The following is a 24,646-nucleotide window of genomic DNA, read 5'->3' as shown; positions in this document are numbered from 1 at the left end:
AAACTCCACAAAACTGGACAAAATGCACATAGGGGCTATAAAATTCACAGAGCTCATATAGGACTCGGAGGTATTTGCATTCTGACCAGCCCGATTGGGGAGCTGTCCTTGAATATTTGGGACATTCAGTAGAGACTCTGGAGGGAAGAAGCAATAATAGTAGGGTAACAACATTTCTGGAGTAAAACGTGCTGTAGACCCACCTATACAGAGATTAAAAATAAGCCTGGAGAGGGTCAGGCTGATCCACAAGTAACTTAAATGCCTGCCAGAGTAAAGCCTAAAGCCTAATGCTCTTTATTTAAAGATATAATTGCTGAGAGTTTTCCAAACTTGACAAAAGCTATAAACTCACTGATGTGAGAAGCTCATCACACCCCAAGCAACGTAAATACAAAGAAACCACAGAATGGCACACACAGTGTAATCAGATTTCTTCAAATTAGTGATACAGAATTTTTTTTTTCTTTTTTAAAGACAGAGTCTCACTCTGTCATGCAGGCTGGAGTACAGTGGTCAGTCTTGGCTCACTGCAACCTCTACCTCCCAGGTTCAAGCGATTCTGGTGCCTCAGCCTCCCAAGTAGCTGGAATTACAGGCACACACCATCATGCCTGGCTAATTTTTTTTTTTTTTAAGTAGAAATGGTTTTCACCATGTTGGCCAGGTTGGTCTCAAACTCCTGACCTCAAGGGATCCTCCCAACTTGGCCTCCCAAAGTGCTGGAATTACAGGCATGAGCCACAGTGCCCAGCAAGAAAAAAATCTTAAACTCAGCTAGAAGAGGGGAAAAAGACAAATTATAGAGGACAAAGATAAGAATTTTTGCAGACTTCTCATTAGAAGTCATGCAAGCTAGAAGACAATGGAATGGGATCTCTTGAGTGCCGAAAGGGGGAACAGTCTGTCAGTGTAGAATTCTGTATAGAGTAAATTATCCTTACATGGTCCTGGAAATTGTTTTACATCTTGAATATGGTGATAGATACATAATATATTTATTTGTTAACATCTACTGGACTATACATTTAAAATGGGGTACATTTTATTATATGTAAATTATACCTCCATGATGCTGATTGAAAATAGGTTTTAATCCCTGAAATATGGGATAACACAATTGTAGTAAATGAAGTAATATGTATAGATTCATGGCACACATTAGAGGAAACTGAGGTGCAGAGATATCACATGACTTCTCCCAAATCATACAACCAAAGGGAGATGGAGTAACTTTTTCTATTCTAAAAGAAATGTTTTTTATCTCTCAAAATAGGTAGATTCAGGTCTTCTCACAAACTAAAAGATAGGACATATATTCCTCCAGTGCCTTTCAAACTATGATCTGGCTTGCATCTAGGAAACTTGCTATAAAGGCCTCACTGGGGCAATTTGATATTTCCTCCCAAATACATGCTGCTTCTCTTTCAGGTATTTTTTCATTCTCCCTCTACCTTTCAGTGTGTTTTCTAGGATTACACATCAGTGAGACTGTAAACATCTTCAGCACTGTGGATTTATTATTATTATTATTTGAGACAGAGTTTTGCTCTGTCACTCAGGCTGGAGTGTAATGGCACGATCTTGGCTCACTGCAACCTCTGCCTCCCAGGTTCAAGCGATTCTCCTGCCTCAGCCTCCCAAATAGCTGGGATTACTGGTGACCACCACCATGCCCGGCTAATTTTTGTATTTTTAATAGAGATGGGGTTTCACCATGTTGGCCAGGCTGGTGGATTATTCTTATATCAGTCAGGATCCTATCAGGAGACAGAAGCCATGTTTGGTTATTTGAACAGAAAATTTAATATGTAAAGACTTTCTAGCTAGTAGAAGGGTGGTTGATTACTAATGGAGATAAGAGAGAATTCTAAGCGTTTCCAAAATATCAGGGGTAAAGCAGCAGCTGCTATCTCTAGGCTGAGGAAAAGTAGACAACAAATAAAATAAGGACTAGAAGACCCTCCCTGACATTGGCCAAAATTCAGACCTCTTCAAAGAGTGCATGGCTACCAAAGGAACACACTGCCTGCCAAAGGGCCTGGGCTGGAAGTGGTCTGTAGAAGTGGCTCATTGTCACTTGTGGATGTCAATTAGAACAGAGCTGGTCTAAAGCAGCCTGCCAGTGGAGGGACTGTCTCCTGAGGATGCAGCTGGAGCTCATCTTCATGGCCACTGGACTCCACTCTGAAGAATAGTGATGATTGTAGTAATAATGATGATGGTAAGAGGTCTGCAAGGGATGTGTCTTTGCCACTATCATCTTGCAGGTTCACATCATTGCTGTCTATTGATGAAGCTTCACATTCTGCTATGCCAGCAAAGGAGAAATATGTACAGGGCCCAGCTTCAGTATCACAAAGAAGGACAAAGAAGGGTGAAATTGGAACTCAGAGATAATAATAAACTGACGACTGGAACAATATCAAAATAGAAGTTGGGGCAATCTTGGGTCTGGCTTCATCAGCACATGTCACTGTATTATGGGGCAATGAGTGTTCTGGTTAACATTGCACTGTTTTAAAATCTATTTCTTTCTGGTGTGTCTATATTGGTTCATGGTCTTACAATGCACCCAGTTTCCAATGCCATAAATATCAGAGTAGGGGCCCCAAGGTCAAGGGCCTACAAATCCAAGTCGGCCATGACAGTGAAGAAAGCCAGCAGGTTGAGGTGGTGGTCTTCTGAGCTCTCAGGCCCATCCAAATGGACAGCAGCTTCTCAGCGCCAAGCAGTGGATGCTGTGCAGATGCGGGCCTGGGGTTGCCAGACTTTATTTTTCAAGAGAAGCTGGAAATCCCTGACCTTCAATCTTTAAACATTGGCAGATAAGCCAAATGGGAAGACTGTGTGGACCAAGCAGGCACATCTCTGGGTGGAGTCAGTCCTTGGGCCGCCAGTTCGTGACCTTTGCTTCTGAGATGTCCTCACTGCCTCTCATTTCCCCAGCCAATTGGTTTCAAGCCCCATTTACCTTGCTTTTGAAAACATTCAGCTTTATTCCATTTTCCCCACTCCCACAGCCTTAGTGCAGGATCCTATTGCCTCTATCCTGGGCTGTAATCATAGTCTCCGATCAGCGGCCTCTTCTCTACCAGGCCACCACCAGAGTGATGTTTCTAAAAAGCACAGCTAGCCAGCCATGGTGGCTCACGACTGTAACCCCAGCACATTGGGAGGCTGAGGAGGGCAGATCACTTCAGGTCAGGAGTCTGAGACCAGCCTGACAAACATGGTGAAACCCCATCTCTACTAAAAATACAAAAATTAGCTGGACATTATGGTAGGCACCTGTAATCCCAGCTACTCAGGAGGCTGAAGTAGGAGAATCTCTTGAACTTACGAGGCAGAGGTTGCAGTGAGCCAAGATCATGCCACTGCCTTCCAGCTCAGGTGATGGAGCAAGACTGCATCTCGAAATAGATAGATAGATAGATAGATAGATAGATAGATAGATAGATAGATAGATAGATAGATTAGATAGATAGATAGACAGACAGACAGACAGACAGATAGACAGATAGATAGATAGATAGATAGATAGATAGATAGATAGATAGATAGATAGATAGCACAGCTCTTTGTGTGGCTCCCATCTACTTAAAAGCCTTCCCCTGGTTCTTGGGGATAAAACTCCATTGCCTGGCATTGAATTCCTCCACAGTTTGGTGCCTCCGCCTCCACCTGGCTTTGAGTTCTGCCTTTCTATTCCTTGTCCTGTGGACTCTCATTAGTTTATATTACTCAGATTTCCCTGAACACATTTGCTACTCCCATTTTCCTGCCTTCACTTATGCTCTTTCCCTTCCCTGATACCTTGGCCACTTGTCTGCTGGGCAACCTCCTACTCACTCATCAAGACCCAGTTGAAATGTTAGCTCCTTGACACACCCTTCCTTCTCTTCTCAGTATGGACACATCGTCCGTGCTGCTAATTCAGCACTCCTTGTCTGTTTTGCACTTGAATGTGATAGCCCTGGATCCTGCACCCCTATCTGTCTTCCCAGCTGTATTTCCCAGGGCCGTTACTCATGTGTCTTTGTATTGTTGGGGCCTTGCATAGTGCCTGGCATATTGTAGGTGCTCAATAATTCATCGAATGATTGAACCAACGAGTAGATAAATGAATGAAAGACCGGGAGAATTGCTTCTTTACTGACTCAGTCTGTGGATGTTTCTGTGGTGACTCATTGTTTCTTCACTGATTGGTAATTTGATAGTCATAAGAATGCTTTACTATGTCTCAATAACAGACAGCCAGTGGGGCCAGGCTTCATTTCAGAAGTCCAGGCTGTGAGGAATTTATTCTGAATTGCTGGTTACCATTTTGTAGACAGTCCTCCAGACACCCTTGGATCCTTACAGTCTTAACCACTGCCACTTTCATAAACTGTCAGAGTAGAACTACGTTGCATTCCATGCAAATAAAAAAAATACAAACCATTTTTCTATATGCTAACATTTGATGGCAAGAGCTGGTCATTTTGAAAGCAAGATTGGGGATGTTGGTTTAGACCTGTGAGTGGGGGGTCCGGGACATCCTGTGCAGGATGTTGGCTTGGCCAGCTGGGTGCTTGGGAGTACATCAGTGGACAGGGACAGGAACGTTCAGACGGGAGCCCTGCCCTGTTGGACTTGGGTTGGACTATTTATCATGGGGGAGGGCCCGTCGGCTTCATGCACGGGTGCCCTGGAGAAAGCCGGTGGGGAAGATGCCACTGGGAGAGGGCAGGGCCTGGTTATTTATTTATTTAAATTAAGGCCAATTATTTTTTGTCAAGTGCAGCGAGTGGTCGATTCTGGGAATACTTGCTTTCACCGTAAACATGTTGGTTAGAAGTCATTAATATGACATTCACACATCCCTAATAAAGTATATAACACAGAGATCTGGCACCACTGAAATACCCAGAGGACATTAAGTATGAGTCTTAAAACCAAGAGGATTGGAAACAAGATATTTTTACTTCTCGTTTGGGAGTAATATAATTGCATTTTGTGGCTCTAGCAGATGCTGGGGCCAGCTGCTAGGGGAGCCTTGGCTTTTTTTTTTTCCCTTTTTTCCCCCCTCAGCTTTGGTCCCTTACAGATAAAACCCTTGTGCAGAACTCTCATAAAAACCAAACTTTAAGAAATTATACTTTGGTTGAAAATCCATGTTTCTGTGTGCAAAATATATCTGAGATTGTATAGACTATAGAGAGATTTTTATTAGTTGAACTCAGGAGATATTTGTATAAATACATATATATATATATAAAAATATATGTACACACATATATACATTTGTTGTTGTTTGTTTAATTTGTTACAGTGAGCACTAAAGACTTTTCTCCCTCCCTGACATTGAGCCTGTATCTTGAAGACAGATGGAGGACGGACTGTCTGAGAGACCTATGGGGGACTCTGCTTTTTCTAAGGGCTGCTCCAGGGGAAGTTGTGGGAGAGGCGGCTGATCTTTCTGGGCTGGACCCTTCCGTGGGGTTGAGGCAAAGCACAGCCTGTAGTGCATAGCTCCTTCTGGGGAGGGAGTGGGGGCAGCAGAGAGAGCCGGGGCTGAGAAGTTGAGGTGAATCCGGCCCCTCTGAGAATTGCGTAGCCCTCCCTGCACAGATGGGAGCCTCCCCACACACTGGAGGGGACACGGCTCGTCACCTCAGAGGTGGACCGAGGTAGGCAGGGAGCCCTGCTCTCCTTGAAGCGTGTGCTATGGAACAGCTTCCTTCACATGTGGGGCTCAAGGTCAGCCCCTGGGGACACAGAGGGTGCAGTGGGGTGGCTGCCGTTGGCTCCAGAAGGCATATGTGTTTGCGGGTTCCTGTGATGTCTGCATCTAGAGCTGGCCATCCAGTACGGCGGCCACGTGCGGCATCAAGCACCTGAGACACAGCTGAGCCCAGCTAGAGGGGCTGGCTGTCCGTGGGAAACACACAGGGACTTAGTAGGGAAAAGAGTATGAGATAGCTCGTGACTACTTTTTAAAAAATTAGTAAACTCATACTCTCTTGGATATATTGTGTTAACGTATAAAATATTATTAAATTTTCTTCTCTTTTATCTTTTAAAATGTAGCTTCTAGAAATTTTTAAAATATTTTTATATTTTACTTTTAAGTTGTGAGATCCATGTGCAGAACATGCAGGTTTGTTACGTAGGTATCCATGTGCCGTGGTGGCTGGCTGCACCCATCAACCCGTCATCTAGGATTTAAGTCCTGCATGCATTAGGTATTGCTTCTAGAAATTTTAAAATGACACACGTGCCTTGTGTTGTGGCTCAGGTTCTATTTCCATTGGACGGTGCAGCTCTGGCACTCACAGATTGGCCAGAGCTGCCTCCTGAATGAGGGGCACTTAGAGGAACAGTGCTGTGCGACCTCTCACGTAGGGCCCGAGCCTCGATGGCAACTGGACCTTTGTGCATGGGAGGCTCAGGCGTGGGCTCGTGGGGTAACATCCTTTAGAAGAGCACTTCGCAATCTCTCCTTCAGCTCTGCTGTGTCACCTTCGGACACAGAACCTGTGCGCGGCTCTACAGTGACAGACGGACTGAGACGCAGATGGACTGAGACGCAGACGGACTGAGACGCAGACCCTCCCCGAAGACTGAAAAACCAGGAAGGGAGAACCAGCACCCACACAGAGCTAGCAAGAGCAAGTCTGAGCAGTGCAGCCATTGCCGAGAAAGTTCCAGAAGCTGCAGTGCACTGTGGAGGGAGACAGCAAGGGGGACTCCCCTGGGAGGGGCTGGGCGATGAACAGGACCTGACAGGTTATGTGGGTAGAGCTGGCACATGGGTGCTGAGGCGTGAAGGGCAGGAGTCAGGTTGGCACAGCAATGCATGCTCACCTGCCAGCTTCTGCCATGACCCTCCAGCCCTGCTGGCTCTCAGCTGGCCGGCTCCTGACATGGGCTTTGCAGTCCTCTATCAAAACCCATCAGCTTGGGGACTGGATGGTGGGTGACCATTGCCTCTGGGTGGTGGAGATGGATGCATGGCAGCATGGTGTGTGACAAGGCAGTGACACCAGGTGCAGCATTACAGCCCCCAGTGCTGCCCAGGCCTCCCTTCCTGATGTATCTTGTTTGGGGCCTTGGGGAAGGGCCCACCTGCCTCCCTGGTCTGCAGGCACCAAACTGTATCTGCTGAACAGATATAGAGGGGCTGTCTTGGACCCTGTCAGTTTGTTCTCCCAAGCCCCTGCAGCACACAGACACCATACCTTGGTGGCAGTTTTTCTACTTGAATGTCCAAAGGACAAACTAAACATTTAAAATCGGCAAGCTGGACAGTCTTTGCTTTGGAGCCTGCAGCGAATTTCTTCATCTTGACAGTCGAGTCATTCTTCTCAGCATCGATGTGGTATTTAGGATACAGGAGGAGGAGGAAGCTAAGGGAGCCAGGGCACTGGGGAGGCCGCCGGGCACGCACACACGTGGTCCTTCGGGCTCAGGGGCTGTCTGCCTGGGTTGGACGGCTGGAATTTCCTTCACCCCAATGCCACATCTGGCTGGATGTCGATGCCTCCTTCTTTTTATTTTTATTGTGGTAAAAGACACATAACATAAAATTTACCATCAGTGGTCATTAGTACATTCACGAGGTTGTGCAACCATCTAGCTCCAGACATTTTCATCACCCCAGAAGGAAACCCAACACCCATTAGCTGTAAATCCCCATCACCCTCTTCCCCCAGCCCGTGGCAACCACTAATCTCCATGCTGTTGCTATGGATTTGCCTATTCTAGATATTTTATATAAATGGCACCATGCAACACAGGGCCTTCCGTGCCTGGCCTCTTCCACTTCGCATCATGTTTTCAGTGTTCATCCATGTAGTAGCCGGTATCAGAACCTCATTCCTTTCTATGGCTGAATAACATGCCGTTGTACGTCTGTGACACATTTTGTTTCTTCATTCATCCATCTGCGGATACTTGGGGTAGGTCCACCTCTTGGCTACTGTGAGTGATGCTACTGTGTGCATGTGTCTGTATTTTGTTTGAGTACCTGTTTTCACTTCCTTTGGCCATGCTTTTGCCCCAGCCTCCTATGAATCTTTCAAGCCAGACTTGTGTTTGAGGGGCCGCAAGTGCAGGGGAAGGAACATGCACGCCTGGAGAGTGAGGAGTCCTGGCCTGGCTCCGCCATGAACATGCTGAGCTTGGACAAGTGCTTTTCTGTTCTATACCTCGGTTTTTTTCCTCCGTCAAGATGAGATAGACCAGACCTGTGTTTTCATCTGCTGTCTTCAGGGTCCTAGGTTTGTGGACCTCTGGGGGAAGAGAGAGAGGTCAGACAATTGAGCTAAAAACCTTTCTTTTCACAACTCCTTCCCTTCCTCGGCGGGAGCATCTCCAGCTCTGTGTGTTGCTTTTTCCCTGCTTCCTATGATGTTTTAAGCAAAGGGCTCCATGGAGACAAGGAATTTTGCCTATCACTGAAGTCGAGGATCTTATGAGTTGAACTAGGCTTTTGGGGTGGCAGTGAGCTTGATTCTGCTGGAAGGAGAGAATCCCCCTGAAGGAGATTCAGTCTGGACTCCTCCTGGTCCACTGAAGGGAGGTGGGGCTGGGAAGTGACCCTGGGTCAGTGGGGAGCAGGGAGCTGTCAGCCTGGGCTGGGAAAAGTTCAGTTCTTCACTCATCCAAGCACACTGTGGCTGTCCTTTCTGAAATTCAGAGCAGTGGTGCAGAATGCGAGCCTTGGAGCCATTCTGCATGGGTTTGGGTTCCGGTTCTACAGGTACTGGCCATGTGACCTTAGGCAAGTCACTTAACCACTCTGTGCCTCAGTTTCCACACCTGTAAAGTGGCCATGGTTCCTATTTCATAGTTTGTTATGAAGATTAAATGAGATGGTCCCACATAAGTCCTAGGGCAGTGCCTCCACCACCTTAGCATTGGTGACATTGATGGCAGCAATGACACAGATGGTGAAGTCCTTCTCCCCACAATCACTCTGAATTTGGATGGCTTTTACATGGTTCCATGCCATCTAGCACCTAATACTTTGTGTGGTTTTTGTTCTTTAGCGAATCTCTCCAAACAAGTTCCTGAGCTTTTGCAGGATAGGCTCACCTGTGGTCTGCCCATCTGGTGAGGAGGTGGCCTGGGGAAGGGCCATGGGCTGGGAAGGCTGGGCAGCAGGGGCCTGGCATTAGACGGGTAACTCAGACACACTCCACCCAGCCAGGTTCGTGCAGCAGCATGGGACAGTCGCTGGCGGGTGGGTCCAGCTTTGGGGCCCAGCCAACCTGAGCACAACAGAGATGGGAGCTTGGGCCTGTGTGTCAGCTTCCTTGGAAAGACTTCTCTCAGAGGGGCTCTGTGTGGGAGGTGTCCTGGATTGGGAGAAGCAAAATTTACCTTTGGGGTGGAGGAGGGAGTGGCGGGTGATGTAGGTAGTTCCTACATCAGCGTGATTTCCTGGGACCTCTGCTTGCTTGAGAGAAGCTCATTAGACATGAGGTGACCCCCGCTAAGTTTGGCCACAGAGGTGACCCCGTAACAGCACTTAACACACACTATTGTGTTGACTTGCCTGTACCCATCGCTCGGCTGTGAGCTCTTTAACTGTATGCTTCAAAGTGGTCCTGTTCCCTTTCTGGTATACAGTAGATGCTCAGTAAGTGCTTGTAGAGTAAACACAGAAGGCAGTAAGTGGTGCCAGGAGTTTTTCCCCTTTGGCGGGCCATAGCAGTAGGAAGCCCTGTCAGACTGGGGTGAGCATTGGCTGAAGGATGCCCATGAAAGTCTTCTTTGGATGTCCAGGGTTTTGGAACAAATCACATGTTTAGCGGTTGGGATCTACTGCACCTCCCATCCCCTGGGCCACTAAGGGTCACTTCTTTTGGCATGGTCCTGGGCAGGGGCATGGATCAGGGGATTCCAGCTGGCACAGCCTATTCCTCTGGATACCAGATCTCCTGAAGTTCAGGTAGATGAGCTGATGCACGTGACAAGTGGCTTAGTAAATCCACGTACTGACTCCAGCCGCGGTGTGCTCTGGTTTTGTGAAGCCAAATGGGAACCCAATCGACAAACCAACAACTCTGAACGGTCATTCCGATGTTACCATTCATTGTCTGCAGGCGTGGGCGTGCGGTGGTGTCCGGGGTGGTGGAGGTGACAGATGATGATTAATCCAGCAGTGGTGGCAGCCTCTGACCTGGACCATTTTGATACCTATGACCTCATCGGGCTGCTAGACAGGTGGCTCACACCACGTAGATCTTACAGTGATTCATAGTAGCTATTGTTTGGGGCTTGTCCTCTGCCAGCCAGTGTATTTAGAATGATCATTCCTTAGAACTGCCTCATGAGCTGATAGTCTCCCAGTTTCATAGGAAACTGGTCTAGACAGGTTAGGTAATGTGCTCAAAATGAGACAGCTAATAAGAGGCCACGCTGGTCCCCAAAGCCAGGGCACTGTTTGCTTCCAATGCATGTGCTCTTAACTGTGATACTATGTTGCCTTCCTACAGTGACATAGAGTTAATTAAATAATTGGCAAAGTAGCCAGGAACTGCTGCATTTTGCTGCTTTTAAGCTCTTGTGTCAGCTATCTTCAGTGACACACACACACACACTCACTCACGTGTGTATGCATATTTACTTCTGCCATGCACATTTTTCCTACCCCCATCCCATCCCATCCCACCCCACCCCACCCCACCCCACCCCACCCCACCCCACCCCACCCCACCCCACCCCACCCCACCCCACCCCACCCCACCCCATCCCATCCCATCCCATCCATCCATCCATCCATCCATCCATCCATCCATCCATCCATCCATCCATTCATCCATCCATCCATCCATCCATCCATCCATCCGGCCATCTGTCTAACAAACACTTAACAGGTGCTTCCTGTGTGCCCCAGGACACTGTTAAGTCCAGGGGATGTGTCAGCAATAACATGTTCCGTATCCTTCTCATGCTCCAATGGGGGATGTTATCTGAGTAAACAAGCAATTAGAATGCAGAGTGATAAATCCTGCCCACTGGGGGAAGGTGCCAGTGCCACCAGGCAAGCAGGAGGGATAACTGATGCCATCATGAATAGTTAGGGAGGGCCAGCCAGAGGAAGGATCTATCTACAGTGAGACCTCAGGGAAAGATTTTTCTAAGGAGAGGAAATAAAACGTGAAAAGGCTCAGGGATGAGAGAACAATGTGCTGGTTGATCAGCTGCTTATTTATGATTTCTTCAGCTGCAGTCAGTGATAGAAACTTGCACAGTGAAGCAACTCTATTTTTGCTATAGGCTTCTGCTTCCCAGGTTCTTTGTCAGGTCCAGGCTTCCGGACAGAGGTGGCTTGGGCTCTCAGTTCCCAATCACTGGCTGCCTTGTGGTGGTGGCCGGCTCCATGGGATGTCAGGCCTTGATCTCCACTCTTGGCCTGTGGCGTTTGGACCGCATGGCATCAGGGGCATTTTCTACTCTCACCTGCTCTGCTTACCGGGCTTCTCTTCCTTCTCAAGGCCAACTTTAGCATCTCTGGTCACAGGTGTCAACTCCATTATGTCCCAGCTGAAAGAGGCTGCTCGCCTCCAGGCAGAGGGGCTGCCGCCTTTCCAGGAGCCCTCTAGGAACCCCGGCTGCAGAGAGAGCTGAGGTGGAGGCCTCCCCTTTGAATTTTCCTGATAGTCAGGGCAGCAGCTCCGTGTTGTAGCATCACCAAGATCAAGGGAAACGTGTACTAGTCCAACCTTAATTTAACTTACAATCCCTGCCAATTTCATGTTAGCAGATCCTTTCGGAGGTGGAAGTAATGGGCCATATCATGCCTCGAGCTGGAGCAATGACTTATGTTGATGTCACTCACTGGCTTTTTATGGAAATTATTAATAAATCAGTAATTCTAACTGCAGTGATGTTGTTGTGTTTATAAATATTTAATTTACCTTCAGGTGCCCACATTTTCCTCCTCTTTACCTTAAACTCTGCTGACGTTGCTCTTCTTTTGGATGTGCCGCTCACTAGATTTAAGTTATCAGTAGTGGGAAAGATTAAATTATTTCTCCCCCCGCTTCCTCTCTGGAATATGGCTTTATCGTGTCTTTTCTTTTTCATCTTTGTGTGATTTTTGGCTCAGGTGGTTGGGGATGAAGCTGAGAGAATGCGACGTCTCTTGTGACAGAGATGAAAGATTCGTCCAGCCTCAGAAAAGGACGAAACTTTCCAATTATGGTCTCGCGTCGTGGAGACTTGTTGTTGGCATGTGTTTCTCCCTCCCTAAATTAATGACATTTAGAATCTGAAATGGTGTCTGATGTCTTCCTCCCACAGAGAAATATTTTCGTCCTTGCCACCGACTCATCTTTTGAGGCCCAGTGCTTTGATTACTACCGTGTGACAGGTTGAATGGAAAGGACTTAAAAAATCAAAATAGAAACAGAGTCCAAGTCGAGTATTTCTCTAGCAGGGATGGAGTTCCAGGCTCGCAAATGAAAACAGCAGCTGGGAAACAGCAAAAACTTTCTTACCTCTCAGGATCCAACGTGAGCTAATTGTTGTTATTATCTTTTTATTCTTCTGTTTCAGGAAATTGCAGCTTATTTAATAACATTTGAGAAACACGAAGAATGGCTAACCACCTCCCCTAAGACAAGGTAATATCCCAGATCTTGCAGTTTTTCAAATGTGTATAGTAAGTGGATTGATGTGCATTGATTACCTGATTTGACCAGTCAATTCATGGGCAACGAGTTGAAAATGCCATGTTGTGCTGGATGGCTTTCGACACTGAGGTCTCATTCATTAACATAAGACTGTAGCAGTGAATACGATCAGATGGATTAAAGAGTGCAAGTGCCATCCGCCAGTTGGAACTTTTAACCTGATGGCTGGATCCTTCAGCCGGGTGCTTGGAAGCCTTCACAGGCAGGAGCCTCAGGGGAAGTTTATTTTGGGAAATTGCTCGCCTGCCACTAGTGTTCTCTAGAAACGTGCTTTGAGAAAAGAGAAACCAGCTTAACTGCCCACTTTTATCTCAACATGTCTTACAAACTGAAAGTCAAGTTCTTGATTGGTGGTAAAGAGATTCCCCCCAAATCAGAAGCAATGGCTAAGCTCGCAGTTTATTATGCAGTAAATGTCCTTGAACCTGCTAACTGCCGCAAACACTTAGCTTCTCTCATCACTTGGGAATAGAGGGAACTGGTGAAAATATAGCTGACCTGCGTTCCGCCAGCACCAGTGATGTTAGCATCTTGTGAAGAATGGTGACGTTGGGACTTAGGGTTGATTTTAAAAGGCAGACTCTTTTTGTCCTCTCCAACTGTAGGTTTTTATTTTTGGAATGTTACAATCTAGAGCTTCGGAAATACATGGCCACTCTCTTCCAATTGCCGTAAGTTTTCTGTTAGCAGTGACAGGACCCAGGTGTTTATTAGCTGTCGGGGTGGTAGCTGGAGTGTGGTTTACACAGGATGCCTGGACTGCAGGCTTGAACTGAAGTGGTGGAATGTCCAGTCGGTTTCACGTTGGACAGAAGCCCCAGAGTCCCCAGGTTTGTTAGCTAGGACCAGGGAAGGGTTGAGTGTGTCCTCTGTGCCCGTGGCCCATCAGCTTGACCTGTTCATGCTTCCTGAGTCATGGGAAAGGTCATCCTTGGGAATGTTTATTCATTCTAGAAGGTATTTTAAAATACCACATTATTAGGCTTAGATATTTACTGGTTAGCATCTTTTAGGTGAGGGCACAATCCTCCCCTTTGAAGGAGGCTAGAGGGCATTGTGGAAGGAAGGTTAGTTATTGAGGCTCCCTTCCCCAGGTGGCTCTGATTGCTTTACCTCCAGCCTGAGAGTGGGAGGAGAGTCCCCCCACAGGAGTCCCCAAAACCTCAGCCTGCTGGAACCATGATTTTTTCTTTGCTATAAAATCAAATAGTTTATATCAGTCAGCTTTTGCTGTGATAATTCTGTGTAAGAAACGACCTGCAAGCTTAGTGACTTTAAACAACAAATCTTTATTTTCTGCTCATGGGTCTGTGGGCTGCCTGTGGCTTTGGGTTAAGGTCAGGTCTGCTGTGTGCATCATTTTGCTGTGGGACCTAGGCTGAGGAAGCCCCCTCTGCCTGGGAAGTTAGCATCTCCCAGAGGAGGGCAGAGGCTTACAAGCCCAAGGCAGTTGATGCAGGTGCAGTTGAAACTCCTGCTCAGATGTGGCATCATATGTCATGCCTGCTGATAAATCCACTGGCCAAAGCAAGTCCCTTGGCCAAGCCCATTAAGAATGGGGCTGGGAAGGACATCCCTCCACAGAGTGGGGGCGGGGGGGGCAGTGGAGAGGATGGGAATACAGTGTACTATTTGGTGAATACGGCCATGTGAAACTAGAGAGCCTGACATGCTCATCTCCCCTTTCTTCTGCGGCATCTTCTTGGAGGACATCATTCTCAAACTTGAGCAGGCATCAGAATCAGCTGAGGGCTCATTAAAATGCGGGCCCCACTCCAGGGTTTCTGATTCAGCAGGTGCGGTGCTGGGGGCCTGAGCATGTGTTATTTCTAACAAGCTCCCAGGCAGTAGGATGTGGCCGGTCTGGGACTGTACTTTGAGGGCCACTGGCCTAGTTTTCTGGGGGAGAAGGAGGCTTATCTGATTTCTGCCTCTGGACCATTTCCTGACTTCCAAGGGTGGCCCTTATCTCAAGCAGCCGCCAGCCTCTCCGTGCGCCCTTCACTCTCCGCTGAAACACTCCTTGAATCTAAGTGGAAAGAGAAGAGCTCCTCCTTAGCCAGAGAGGGAGCTTCCCTGGAATGTGTCCCAGGCCAGACATCTGATTTCAGGTACGCAGACACGTGCTGGGTTTCAGCCACCCTTTGACGGCAGAACAGTAGAACATTTCAAGGCAGCGGTTTTACCTCCAGTTTCAGCCTTTGGAATTTGGGTTACAATTGAAAAGGGGATGTCACTCAGGGTCATGCCTGACTCTCATGACTTTCTGGAATATACATAGAGCCAAGAGACCCCACCCCAAGGCACAGGGGTGTGCCTGGCAGAAGAAGGAAGGTGGGTTTCAGATGTGGTCAAATCCGGGTTTGAGCCCTGGCTCTGTCACTCAGTGGCTTTGTGACTGTGAAAAGGTCATCTTAGCTCCTTTAAAAGCCCTGGTTTTTCTTCTTCATAGAGAAAATGGAGTCACTGTTGATCCCGCCCTTGCTGGGTCACGATGAGGACCGAATGTGGTCATGTTTCTCATTCTGCTTTGCATGCCGTGCGGGTCTGTCCATGCACAGGTGTCACTGTGCCTCTTATCTGTGGGGCAGTCCCCAACCTGCTGGACGCTTTGACTTCAGCAGGCATCTGCCAGGATTTCTCCAGGCTTTGGAAGGACAGATTTCTTTCCTAAAGGCAGAGGGTGAAGACGGAAGGTTTCCTATTAGTATTATAATATCCACTCCGTGTTTACACTTGAAAGCTTCTTGTCCCAGGAGAAGCAAAACTTGCTGTGGTTGTTCAAGGACCTTTCTAAATTAGTTGTTGAGTTGTGTTTGGATCCCCACCCCCACCCCATCTCTAGTATTGAAATTAATTGGTGCAGTTAACTGCTGAGTTCATACAAACTGGCCTCCTGGTATTAAGGAATTAATGACACCAATACTCTGCTGAAAGAGAAGGCAATACAACTTCTGTTTGCTGCTGCCGCCGCCACTGCTAATTTCATTTTAGAAAATTAATAAAAATGAATTGCACCACTGACATTTATAGAGTTTCCTAATAAAATGATACATTGTTTGTGTGGAGGAATCCCTATTAAATTAATTGTTGTAATCAGTTCACATATAGATGTTGGTATAGAAGCTGCAGAGGGGCCCCCTGCTTGTCTCCGTGGTTTGCTGCCGGCTGGGGGTTATAAATATAGTCCTTGCTCAGATACTGCCCTAATTACAGAGAAGGCCCCGGGAGCCCCAGCTCACCTGTTTAATAATGAGGTGTGCTACATGGAGGCTCCCAGGGCTGGGGACCCTGGGGGCAGCCGCGGTATCGCAACAGAGCTGAATGCTGAGCGTTCAAACAGCCCGTATTGTACTCTCAGCAACTGGGACCTCCGGTTTGAAAAATCACCCTGCGCGACGTGTTTTTTGGCACTTGCTGTGTGCTCAGTGTGATAATAATACCATTTGGAGACCCCAGGGAACTTCATGTTCCCCACCTTGCCAGGTGAATTGAGAATCTTGGAATGAAGAGTGTCCTCTGTCTAGAATGTTCTCCCAGCTCCTCCTGCAGGCCTTCACTGGGTGTCCCTTTCTCAGGGAGGTGTCCCTGGCCATGCAGTTTAGTCTCACCCCTGCCCTCACCCAGCCAGCCCCTTTCCTCATTTCTTGTTTTACGTTTCTCTGGAGCACTCATCGCCTTCTGACACACTGTGTCTGTCACAGTTGCCTTGCCTAATATATGTATTCATTACTTGACCCACTCCAAAGTGTTAGCACCAAGAGGAGAGGGATTTTTAGTGGGGCTTGTTCATGGGGCACCCCCAGCGCCTTGAACAGTGTGGACACCTCCCAGACCCTCAAGAAATATCCGTAAAATGAACAAAAGTGACATAGAAAGGTGAGCCTGAGTGTTGTGAAGGAAGGGACCTGGTTTTCTCCACTTCAGTTTTTCGGGTATTTCTAGTCCCAGTATTGTCCGGTTGAGCCAGCACTGTGTTCTCGCGCACCGCCCATGGGCCGGATGCTGTGCTTTGAAACCCTTCTGGCAGCTCTGCCAGGTATGGAAGGTACGTGCCCTCCTGGGACTGCATGGTGAGTCTGTGCTAGAACTGGAACTTGAACCCAGTACGATCTCACTGCAAAGCCCATACCCTTTGCTTTTGTGCCTGTGAAGGTTCCCAGGGAGCCCGTCAATAGCTTCTCTATTCCTCTCCGCCTCTCACTGCCGTGAATTCCAAACCATCTAGGAGAACCAGGCTCCAGGCAAAGGTTCCCTTTGTCAGTAAGCGTGGCTCATACGTGCCAGCCAGGAGGGTGTTCTACACTGCCCCCCGAATTGGAGTTAGCCCCCCAGTCACTGGCAGTGTGGAAGAGCGGCACACCACTGCAGGGGAGCAGGTCCCTTTCACCAGAGGGCAGGGAACCGGGCTGAGCCCAGGACAGGCAGACAGCTGCAAAACTGAGCAATCCCAATCATTTATTCCTGCTCCCCTGGGAAATACACAACCTTCCCTGGAAGCCAGGAACACACAAAGCTCAAGACTGAAATAAGAGCATGTCCTTCCCAGGAATCCTGTTTATACCCGTTAGAAAGAGGCTGGAAAAGGCTGTTAATTATCTAATTAATTAATTAGATTGATATAGATAGCACCTCAACACGGAAGCACTAAGGGTCTCATAATAGAATTTTCCTATAATGAACACTAAATGCCTTTTGGTCAATAAGCAATAAAACAGCCCAGTAGAAGGAGGGAGTCTAGAAGGAAAGGAGGAGAAAAGTGAGCCCCGAGTTTCAAAAAGACTCCAGTGGCTCAGAGAGAGCTTCCACTCTCCTCCTCCTGGTTTCCTGACCCCATCCGTCCATTCTGGCTTCAAGTGCCCCAGATCTTTCCCCTCCCTGATGGCGGTGGACACCAAGCTGTGATCCTTTGCTCTTTCTTCCCTCATTCTCCCTTGTGGGGCTCCCAGGACTCCCCGACTCCATGGTCTCACTATCAAGTCTCTGTGGATCATTCCCCACATCCGACTCTGTCTCCCCGGCACCTGCATGACGTATTATGATCTCCAGCTTGCCATCTTCCCCCCTCCTTCCCTCGCTCCCACTCTGCTTTCCATCTTCTGACTTCCCTGGTTCTAGAAGAGCCACCTCGTTTGTGGAGATGCCAGAGCATACAACTTGGACTCCAGGTGGCTCCTTTTTCTCCTTTGTCCCCTGCATCTCATTAGCCACCAACTCTGTCAGTGTTTCCAACTGTAATTCACATCCTCATTTTCGTATGCTTTCCCCCCAGGTTCAGCTGTGTCCTCACTGCCACTGTCACGCTTAGAGTATTGAAATATCTCCTACTAGGTTTCCTTCTCTAAGTCAAACTCCTCCTCCCCATTGGTTTGCCTGAAATATTGCTTTGATTCCATCGTTATTCTACTTGGAAGCCTCAGATACTTCCTGGGAGCTGAGGTTGACTCTCCAGTGATGTCGTTAAGGCCATTCTTCTGTCTCAACCCACCCTTTTCCGTTTATTTTCCTTGACGTCACACCTCTAGGTACTGCTACAGTTGAGGAGCTGCTGGCTGCTCTCTGAATATCTTTCTTGTCCCCCACTTTGGCCTTCACTTGGCATTGCCCTCACCTCGAATGCCCTCATGTCCAATCTGGTCTGCCTCTTCCTGGGAGCCTTCCCCAAACTCGCCAACTCAGGGCGAGCCCTCTTCCCTTCCTGCTCCCGTAGCTGCACGTGCTTTGTCGTCAGTTGTTTGCCGATTCAGCTGTCATGAGTAAGTCTTTCTTCCCCAGTGGGGTGGCGGGTTCCCCAAGGACAAGGTCATGCTGTCCCTTTTATCTCCTCACAGCCTGTGTGCAGGGAGGCCAGGGCTTTGATGGGGTGGAGTTGGGGGTGGACAGTGTGGATGCATTGCACAGCAGCAAGTTTGCCCACGAGGCAGGAGTGCCAGTGCTTGCCATCCATGGGGTTCTTTGTCCTAGACAGCCCTTGGGGTCCTGGCGTGGTGCCAGCCTGTGAGCTGAGACCTCTGCCTAGAAAGCCAGTGTTATCAGGCCCCAGGCTGGTCCTAGTGCAGCGGGGTTTATCTTTGTTCAGCCCCATTGTAAGACCCCTGGCAGTGACCTGTTGGCCACCTTTAAGGCATCTGCTCTTTGGGACAGACAGTTAGAGGAGTTTTCTAAGGAAGCCCCTATTCCTGGTAAGGCTGCTCGAGTGACCGGAATAGAATTGCAAAAACCATTTAAAAATTCCCAGAGCTGGAAAGAAATGCAATTCTGACACCTGCTGCAACCTGGATGAAGCTTGAAGGCGTTATACTCAGTGAAATAAGCCAGACGCGAAGGGCCACACATTGTGTGATCTGCTGACTGAGGGATCTAGAATAGTCAGCTCTGGAGATGGAAAGTAGATGGTGGTTTCCAAGGGCTGGGGTGGAGGCAGGGAGAAATGGGGAGTTAGTGTTCAATGGGTACAGCATTTCAGCTGGGGAAGATGGGTGGCAGTGATGATGGTGGCAGAGCAGTGTGAACTTACACTTAAAAAGGGTGAAAGTGGTACATTTTATGTTACATATATTTTACTACAATTAAAAAAAAATTCCCAGAGTTGCCTCTGTAGCTCTTCCTCAGGTATTCAGCTGGGCAGGATTGGCTAGGGTGGACGAATCATGTGTGTGCGTGCACGTGCAGGGGGTGCTGTTGGTGGCCAGAGTTCGGGAGGGCAGTTTTAGACTTAGAGCATTTTAGGACTCTGTACTTTGGAACTATGCAGGAAAAAGGAAACTGGGTCAGCAGTGGTTTCCATATGGTAACCTTTGCATTATGCATTGAACCGGGGACGCACTTCAAATTAACACAGAGACGTGTCACGTTAGGTGCGTTTCAGCATTTGTGTAATGTATCACAAATCCTTGGCCAAGGCCATCATTGGCCAAAGGGCAACTGCAGGGTGAGGGAGTTGGCAGGTGCCACGTCTGTCAGAGTTCCCAGGGAGCCTTCTGCCTGAAGACTTCCTCGCAGGGTACCTGTCACGTAGTTTTCATTTATTTCCGGGGGTGGGGAATGAGCTGTGGTCTGTATCCTGATGGAGTGTCTGGCGGTGTCTCGACAGTGGTAGGGAAGTCCCCAGTCTCTGCATGGAAATAGGTCTGCCCCGGATTCCAGTTATCTTTATCCTAGTTAATCCCAGAATACCACATGTCAAAGCAGGGGCAACCCACGGAGGCCACTTCCTCACATCCCCTCCGTGTCTAGGAAGTTGGCCGTGGTGGGGGCACTGATGGCCTGGTGGGGGATTGTCACATGCACTGGGCTCCTGATCAGAGGACATGCAAGCCTCATGTGACTTCAGTGGGCTTAGCCACCTGTTGAAATGGCAGCGCCAGTCCAGGGCTCATGTCCCTGGCACAAGAGCTGGGAGTTGGCCTCCATCCCACCCCTCCTCACTTCTTGGGGCCAGGAGTGCAAGTTCCCGGTGTCCTGGAGGAGCCAAGAGGGAAGTGTTGATGTTTGTGTCTCTGATTCCTCCCTGGGTTAGACATCTACGACCTGTGGCCCCTGCCCACCCCCCAACCCCCACGCTTTTTAAACAAATTTTGATATGGAGTCTCGCCGTCAGCCAGGCTGGAGTGCAATGGTGTGATCTCAGCTCACTGCAACCTCCACCTCCCAGGTTCAAGTGATTCTCCTGCCTCTCAGCCTCCTGAGTAGCTGGGATTACAGGTGCCCGCCACCACTCCTGGCTAATTTTTGTATTTTTAGTAGAGACGGGGTTTCACCCTGTTGGCCAGGCTGCTCTCGAACTCATGGCCTCAAGTGATCTGCCCGCCTCGGTCTCCCAAAGTGCTGGGATTAAAGGCATGAGTCAGTGTGTCCGGCCCTCCCTTCTTTTATTTTTATAAAAATTATACATGTACATAGTTTAGTATGTCAAATGGCCCTAAAAAACTTGTAAGAAGATAGCAGCCTCTGCACTACAGCTCAATCCTGTTTCCCAGGGGCAGCTGCTCTCTGGTCTTTTGGTTCTGATATTTACCTCCAGCTTTCTAAATATGTTGACTCTGCTGTTTCTTGATTTGTCAATTTTAGACATCATCTTCCGGCTTCCTCAGATGCTAACTGAGGATTTAGCTTTCTTACTGTGTCCACTGCCTGGCTCTTCCTTACCTGGGGGAGGGGCTGGTTAATGGAGGGAGCCAGCTTTCTGTTGGTAACTCTGAGGTTCAGCATCTCTACATTTTTTCTCTGGAGCCATCTGGGTTCTCCTGAGAAGGATTGTGGATGTGCTGCCTAGTTTGAGCTGGCCTGGCTGCTTGTGGTCTGGGAGCCAGGCAGGGCAAGGGGCTGGGAATGTCAGCATTCGATATGAGAGCTATCACTTAATTCTCCCAGTTTATAGCCCGTGTTTCTTGCCTCTCTTCTGCTGTTTCTGAGTTCGGAGTCTTTCCGGACTCCACCTCTTCAGAGAATCAATGTGTCTCCCACTGGGGCAGAGGCCAGGGGGTGGTTGCCTGTCTGCTCAGTGTAGATGTGGGACCCCGGGAGGGTCTACTGCCCCCTACACAGATGTGTGAGCTCCCTCTGCTTCCCACCCCATTCCTAACTTCTGCCTTCCGTGGCACCTGCTGCTTCCAATTCACAAGTCTTCTGGGGGCTTGGCAGGTGGGTTAGCGTGTTGTTCCTGGGTCCCCTGCACGGCACTGGGGTTTTCGCTTCCTAGATTTGGCTGTGTCAGTTACCAACCCTGCATCTGCTTCCCGTCTCTCCAGAATGTGTTGGCGTCTCTTATCCATGCTCGTCTCTGTTCCCCTTGGCTTTCCCCTTGTGGATTTATACTTGTTTTCATTCCTTTACTGTCACTGGTGAGGACGAGCCATGCTTAGTCCTCCCTGTGAGCCCTCTTTCTTCCTCACTGGTCTCCCAGAGTCGTGCCGAGTGGGACCCCCTCCCCTTGTTTTCTCATTCTTCCTCTCTCTCCTCTTCGTTTTCTGCTCACTGTCAAGCTAACTTGCTGTTTCACTCTCTTGCTTTTTTCTCTTTTTCCAAGTCTTTTTCAGTCTGCAGAAAGAAATGCCTCAATGTGCAGTTTGGAGGTTTCTAAGTGCGCAGCTGCTCAGGGCTGGGAAATCCTGCTGCTGACATGCACACATGCTTCTTGTGTGCGAGGCCCCAGGTGCGCAGCCCGACCCACACCAAGCCCTGGCGCTGGCCTCCTCTCCACCTTCTTAATGCACCATTCTTAGTTTAGAGCCTTTCCTGGCATTGGCACAGGGGCGTGGTGTGGCCTCTCCCTGAGTAGAATTTCAGGGATCTTGGGGACGGCCAGGGCCGTCCACTATGCTGTGCATGTCCCCTAACAGTGGGATCTCAATGGCTTTGTTTTTACACGGTTCTGCATGTGGGACAAAAGCCTTCGCGGCAGAGGCTTCATGCCAGGGTGCCTGTGATGCACGTTGGGGTGCTCTGACACCCCAACAGGAGACTGCCCACCCAGGGTGACACTTGCCGGTGTCTCTAAGCAGGACACCTGGCAGTGATTAATACTTCTGAGAATGGAAAAGCCCCCTGGCACTGTGTCCACACTGATCGATAGGTATTTGCATGCCCTGTCCGTGTCCATTGATGGTCATTTTGTTTTGTTTCTGGCGCCCCCCCAGTTTATTCTTAGCATCTTCAGCCCCCTCTCCTGGGTTTGGAAAATTAGGACTGCCTGGTATTTCTGTCATGGGCGTGGATTGGCATCTGTGGTGTTTCCTCTGGATCAATTCTGATCTAATAAATTGTTGCTCGCTGCCCACGGAAAGGGAAAGGGAGCTGGCCTGCGGGCCTTATGGCGTTATGAGGTGGGAAGGCAAGTTCTCGGAATAAAGGACTTTTTGCAATTCATAAGTTTCTGTGTAATGAGTAATCACCAGATCATCTGGGGGTTCTGGGCTGGAGATTCTCCCCCTGTGCTGTTTGGCTAGGAGGTATTACTGTCTTTGCTATTCTTAGATTTTCCACAGTCCTTCATTATGGAGCTTTCTAAAAAAATTAAAAATAAACCAAAAACAAAGGAAGGAAATCTTTTCTGGTTCTCCAACTCTACTGCATATCCCACTTTCACTTGAGCTTTTGCTTTGCGTGGTGTGTGTGTGCTTACACACATGTACGCACATACACACACAGCACACATGCACACATGTAGACACATATGTGTGTGCTGTGGCACATACAGACATAGAACCATACACATGCACATAGATACACAACTACACACGTACACACGACACATATGCATGAACAAATTTGCAACACACAATACGTGTGTGCACACAGCACACATATACACATGTACACATGTAGGCACATACACACATATGCATGTGCCCAGGCAATACAGACACAGAGGATATACATGCACTTATACACATCACTACACACATGTACACACAACACACATGCACAAGCAAATATTCAACACATAATGCATGCATGCAGCACAGAAATATACATATATATACATGTACACACATGCATAAATACACAACACACACACATACACACACACACAGCTTCCTGTATTGGTCACTGTTCTCTTGTAAGAAGTCTCTGGGAAAATTTTTCTTCTGTTCATTATGTGTCTTAGCGAGTTGAAATTTTTTGGGTAGAGGAAATTTTCTCCTCAAAGAAAAAATTAATTTTTCTATACTGGCTACTCCTGACCTCACCTGGCAGGGAATTTGTTGTTAATTAAGCTGTTTAGTGTGAGGTGACTCTGGTGGGGAAGAGGGAGCGAGAGTCCAGGCCGGGGCAGCCACGTCCGGGAGGGGAGGGTCCTGCTCTGCTGAGGACAGGGGAGCTCACTGAAGCATTGGTAGCTGGCGTTGTGACTTCCCATCACTCCCTCCACCGGGATGATCTGTAGGAATTCAGGATCTGAGTTTTTTCTTTTGGCCTTTACCTGCGCTGGAATTGAATTTGCATGTAGAATGGCAGCTGGTGCCTAGGCCGAGGGATCAGAGAAGTCAGCCCACTGTTAGGTCTGGAGAACGATGTCGAGGCAGGTGATGAAATTATGGAAAGAACAAATGTATGCGCAAGGATGGAGGAGGGAAAACAGATGAGACACTTTTGCTTCTCCCCAGGAGCACAGCCTGCACCGTGAAATGTGCCATTTCCACATATTTTCACACCGAAAATCCACGGCCCTTCCGCCTCCAGTGTCATGAGCTCGCTCTAATTAATTCAGTTCACCAGTGTTGGGCGATGCTTCCCTTCTGATGCTGGGGATTGACCGTGCTCTGTTTGGGGAACGGGTGTCATCTTCTCCCTGGGTTATGAGCGAGCCCTTTTATTCCTGAGCTGCATGACACCGAACTGTCACCTTCTTTAGTTGTTGGTTGGCACCCACTCTTCTCTTTACTCGGTGAATACCTTCCGACTGCTTCCTGTGTGCCAGGCATTGTGCTGGGCATTGGGACATAGTGGTGACAAGACAGATCATTTATAAGAATTGCAACTTTGGGGAGTGCTATAAGGGTCAAGTGCAGGGAGAGGCTGCACCTCTAGTGCATGGGGTGGGGGAGGTTGGGCTGCCTTCCAGAGGGGCTGCTGGGTGCAGTGGGGGTTCCCAGCGGGGTGGGGGGTACCCTTGAACAGGGTGCCTACCTGAGTAGCTATTATTAACACCCTTGCCTGGTTGCCCTGGGGGTGGAGAATGAACTGGAAGTCCAAGGGTGAAAGTAGAAAGAACCCGGGAGTGCTCACATGTCAATGTAGATGCCATTTTATGGATGGGAGGACTGAGGCACTGTCTGTCTGAGATGCACATATACACACAACTACACACATGTACACACAACTACACACATGTACACACAACACACATACACACAACTACACACGTACGCACAACACACACGTACACACAACTACACACATGTACACACAACACACATATGCACACAACTACACACATGTACACACATACACAC

At 48.4% G+C, this 24,646-nt stretch overlaps 1 protein-coding gene across 13 annotated transcripts in view; it reads left to right on the top strand.

Moving 5' to 3' along the window:
- Positions 1-24,646, top strand: part of CAMTA1 (calmodulin binding transcription activator 1) — a 979,133-nt gene that overhangs the window by 294,351 nt on the left and 660,136 nt on the right. For all 13 annotated transcript variants that reach the window (XM_054557106.2, XM_054557095.2, XM_024253799.3 and 10 more), the window contains one exon: positions 12,553-12,620. In XM_054557106.2, the coding sequence (XP_054413081.1) occupies positions 12,553-12,620 (68 nt within the window). The remainder of the gene's footprint in view (positions 1-12,552; positions 12,621-24,646) is intronic.

Source organism: Pongo abelii, chromosome 1 (genome assembly GCF_028885655.2).
Source record: "Pongo abelii isolate AG06213 chromosome 1, NHGRI_mPonAbe1-v2.0_pri, whole genome shotgun sequence".
Taxonomy (NCBI): domain Eukaryota; kingdom Metazoa; phylum Chordata; class Mammalia; order Primates; family Hominidae; genus Pongo; species Pongo abelii.
The sequence above is the reverse complement of the archived record's forward strand: the minus strand, read 5'-3'. Positions and strand labels throughout refer to the sequence as shown.